The following is a 4675-nucleotide window of genomic DNA, read 5'->3' on the forward strand; positions in this document are numbered from 1 at the left end:
AAAAAAAAAAAAAAAAAAAAAAAAAAAAAAAAAAAAACAGAAAAAAAAATGCTCAAAACCGCACCTACGGATATTCTAATCAGATTAGCAGAGGCTCCAGTATGTGTAGGGTTTAAAGGATCCTCACATGATTATGATGTGTCCCCAGGGTTAAAAACAGCTGATTAAAGTTGATTTGAAAAATTTGTCTTCTTATCAACTTGCTAGACTTCACCTTTTTGTTACAAGGTCCCTTTGACAAGGCCCCTGGAGTTTGGATGTCTTGGAAAACTGACTCACTCTTATTGTTCATTTAGAGCCTCTCAAAGCAAGGCATGAAAAGGATGAAGGAGGGAAATTCTTTAAAAAGAAAACGCTATAAATATTAACATTTTCCCACTTAATTTACATTACTTGAATGTGACAAAGGTCTCAAAAGACTCATCTAAAGAGAGCAGTAAGTACAAATCAAATCAGAAATGTTACATTCATACGATTAGTTTTAAATTTAACATTAAAAGTTTTTTTTACAGGTGTGCATTCAAAAGCAGCAGAACTACAACTTAACCAGAAAAACCCACCTTTATACACTGCATTGTTATAGGATTAATTATCCTAATTATGCCTCTAGATCCAGCTACAGCCAGTAGAGGATGGCTTGTATTGCTATCATAGGTCCATGCACAAGTGTAAAAGTTTTCATCAGCCTATGAAATTCCACAGTTAAGAAATATAATTTGTTTATGAAAAAGATGCCAATAATTATAATAGAAACTTACACAGAACTGCTAATGTTTTTGACATAAAAGTTCTGATTTTCCATATACAACCAAATTTATACAATGGGGATTTGAGGTCTAAAATCCATAACAAATGATCAAACAAAGTTACAGTCTCTCCATTCAATTCTGTTTACTCTTTAACTGTTTCTACAACTACTCAACTCTGTAGTTGCATTACCAAAATAATTGCAGACAATATACAAACAAATGGTTGTGTTCCAACGAAACTTTACTAAAAACAAGTGGCCAGCCTGCAAGCTGCAGTTTGTTAACCTCTGCTCTATTCCAATACTATAAATATCTAAATAAAAACAATTCAGTTTTCCACTTTTTTCTTTGTGAGGTATTCTCAATACAATACAGGTCAAATTTCAATATCTTTTAGAGAAGACTGAAGGTCCCTGCCTTGTCTTGTTCACTAAGTTTTTCAAAGGGATCTGGAAAAAACATCTTATTACTTAGCTTTTACTGCTCTAACTCTTAGGCTTTTCAAATTTTTCCATTTCTTTATGACCCTGTTTTGCAATATTTTATTTCCTAAACTACACTTTTTTTTTTCTTACTAGGCTTTGTTGATCGAATACTTGGAATGACTGCCAGTCACAACCCAAGTTCATCATTGTAACTAAAATTAAATGATATATTCTAGGCAAGGTCGAAGAAAAAGGAGGTTTTAACCAGTCTTTGCTAACATTTTCTATTACGTACTAGATTTCTAATGCTCCTACCTCTAGACATCTGCATCCAACCAGCACATCCATCCCACAATGAATTTTTTTTTCTTTTTGCCTAGCTGAGTTGACACATACCACAATGGATTTCTAAGGGTCAGGAAAACTAGATGCTAGGATTCTCTTGGGTGATAGTGAAGAAATAGGTTAAGAAAGAACAAAAACTTTAGCGAATTAACTTTTTATAAAAGTTTTGGTGTACTTATTGAAAATAAATTCCTTTAACCAAAGATATTAAAAACCCAGAAAAGGATACATCAGCATCCACGTAAGATTGCAACAACCGGATTTCTCCTTGTGAATGACATTCATACAAGGTAACCTAATGAAAATAAAAATATAGTAAATTTCACCTCAAGTATAGAAACATACTCTCTCCAACTTTTAAACATGTTTTAATCGCAATCATATCTTAAATATAATCTAGAAACTATTGCCTTAAATTAGTTCCTGTAAGCTTAAGGAAGCCATTATAAAGCTGACTGTTTTACATAATACAGAGTATATTAAATTTTGTAGTAATAATGGTTTTGATTTCCAATCTTTTAAACATAGTCATCCATTTAATTGCACCAACTCTTCAAAGTGAATAAAGTTAACCTCAAAGTAATTGTGACTTATCATCTTTCAATTGTAGTTAAAAAGGCCTTGGAGGCCAGGCATGGTGGGTCACTTAATGTCAGCACTTTGGGAGGCTGAGGCAGGTGGACCGCTTGAGCCCAGGAGTTTGAGACCAGCCTAGACAACATGGCAAAACCCCATCCCTATTAAAAAATAAAAATCTGGGAGGCCGAAGCAAGCAGATCACGAGGCCAGGAGTTCGAGACCAGTCTGCCCAACATGGTGAAATCCCGTCTCTACTAAAAACACAAAAAAAAATTAGCTGGGTGTGGTGGTGCGTGCCTGTAATCCCAGCTACTCAGGAGGCTGAAGCAGAAGAATTGCTTGAACACGGGAGGTGGAGATTGCAGTGAGCCGAGATTGCGCAACCGCACTCCAGCCTAGCAACAGATGGAGAGGAGACTCTGTGTCAATAAAATAAAATAAAATAAAATAAAAATTAAGGCTGGGCGCAATGGCTCTCGCCTGTAATCCCAGCACTTTGGGAGGTCAGAACAGGTGGCTCATGAGACCAGGAGATCGAAACCATCCTGGCTAACACGATGAAACCCTGTCTCTACTAAAAACACAAAAAGTTAGCCAGGGGCCGGACGCAGTGGCTCACGCCTGTAATCCCAGAACTTTGGGAGGCCAAGGCAGACGGTTCAAGAGGTCAAGAGACCGAGACCATCCTGGCCAACATGGTGAAACCCCGTCTCTACTAAAAATATAAAAATTATCCAGATGTGGTGGCACACACCTGTGGTCCCAGCTACTACTCGGAAGGCCAAGGTGGAAGAATTGCTTGAACCCAGGAGGCAGAGGTTGCAGTGAGCCGAGATTGCACCACTGCACTCTAGCCTGGGTGACAGAGCAAGAGTCTGTCTCAAAAATGTAAAAAATTAAAATTAAGGTAAGTCTTTGGATAGTTTTAGAGCATCTACATATTAATTACATTATATATTAAAAAGTCTACAATTTGCCTAATGAATTATTTTCTCATGGGTGCAGATAAGTATTAACTTTCTCATGTATGATAGCCCTTTTCATTTGTCATATACTCTAAAATTAAAACTATACATACACATAAAATTTTGTAATACTAAACTTTTATAAATTTATTTTTTTCTTTTTTTTTTTTTTTGAGACGGAGTTTTACTCTTGTTGTCCTGGCTGGAATCCAAAGGCGCTATCTTGGCTCACTGCAACCTCTGCCTCCCAGGTTCAAGTCATTCTCCTGCCTCAGCCTCCAGAGTAGCAGATTACAGGCATCCGCTACCACACCAGGCTAATTTTTGTATTTTTAGTAGAGATGGGGTATCCATGTTGGTCAGGCTGGTCGAAAACACCTGACCTCAGGCGATCCACCCACCTCAGCCTCCCAAAGTGCTGGGATACAGGCATGAGCCACTGTGTCCAGCCCCGTTTTTCTTATAGTTATAGTCACTCACCTTAGCAAAAACCTATTCATATTTTGTAGCAGTATTTAAGATCTCTGAAGATCCTGTATATCATCACAACTTATTAATCCATAATCTCCTCTATGTTAATGTTCAAAAAAATTATTTATATGGCTGCTAACTAGCTTGGTTGTATCTTATGTGATAACTGTTTTTTCTTTCTTCCTTTTAAAGAAATCCTAACAGCAGAACTTTTTATAATTCAATAAACTATATGACACCCCTTTATGTGACTTTAAATTAAAATAGGAATTCTTTTTGTTAGAAAACTTAAAACACTGCAATAACCATACTGGAGCACAAACTATACCAATTATAATACTATCAGAGCTAAATATTATCTTAGGTTTACAGTGGTGTCCTAAAAGTGGATTCAAATTTAATTAATGGGCCACATTTCCAACTAAGAAAAAAATAACCTCAACCTTTTCTTAAAACCACATCATTTTTCCTCTAAATTGCTGTTTTCAAAGAATTTAGAAACTAAACAACTATAAGCAGACTCCATTATCTTAAAACCTACATTTGGCTAAACACCAAAAAAGGGGGGTTTTGAAAAAAGCTATTATTTCATGTTATCAACTTCAGTGGTAACTTACATATACTGAGAGTTTCAATGCCTTGACTCTGCCAAATAGTAAAAGCCCTAACAGCCTTACATGTCATTATAAAATTTCCTTAAAAGGCTGGACATGGTGGCTTACGACTGCAACCCCAGCTCTTTGGGAGGCCAAGGCAGGTGGATTTCTTGAGCCCAGAAGTTCAATACCAGCATGGGCAACATGGTGAAACCCCATCTCTACAAAAAATTAGCCAGGCAATGGTAGTGCATGCTTATAGTACCAGCTACTCAGAAGGCTGATGTGCAAGGATCACCTGAGCCGCAGAAGTTGAGGCTGCAGTAAGCCTTGATCAGCCACTGCACTCTATCCTGGAGGACGGAGTAAGATTCGACCTCTCTCAAAAACAAACAACAAAAACCACCACCAAACACCACCTGTCTCAAAAAAAAAAAAAAAAAAAAAAAAAAAAAAACCTTTTAACTTTAAATAAAAAAAACAAAAAAATAAGTTATTTAAATCCACCGGACTCATGCTTTCATTTATTTTATACAATATTAAAT

At 36.4% G+C, this 4675-nt stretch overlaps 1 protein-coding gene across 3 annotated transcripts in view; it reads right to left on the reverse strand.

Moving 5' to 3' along the window:
• EED (embryonic ectoderm development) overlaps positions 1-4675 on the reverse strand; it is a 36635-nt gene that overhangs the window by 23634 nt on the left and 8326 nt on the right. For all 3 annotated transcript variants that reach the window (XM_032295846.1, XM_032295847.1, XM_032295848.1), the window contains exons 4-5: positions 1749-1814; positions 561-686 (exon numbers count right to left, since the gene is read on the reverse strand). In XM_032295846.1, the coding sequence (XP_032151737.1) occupies positions 561-686; positions 1749-1814 (192 nt within the window). The remainder of the gene's footprint in view (positions 1-560; positions 687-1748; positions 1815-4675) is intronic.

This window comes from Sapajus apella, unplaced genomic scaffold (genome assembly GCF_009761245.1).
Source record: "Sapajus apella isolate SASKATOON/1434 unplaced genomic scaffold, GSC_monkey_1.0 scaffold34, whole genome shotgun sequence".
NCBI classification, from domain to species: domain Eukaryota; kingdom Metazoa; phylum Chordata; class Mammalia; order Primates; family Cebidae; genus Sapajus; species Sapajus apella.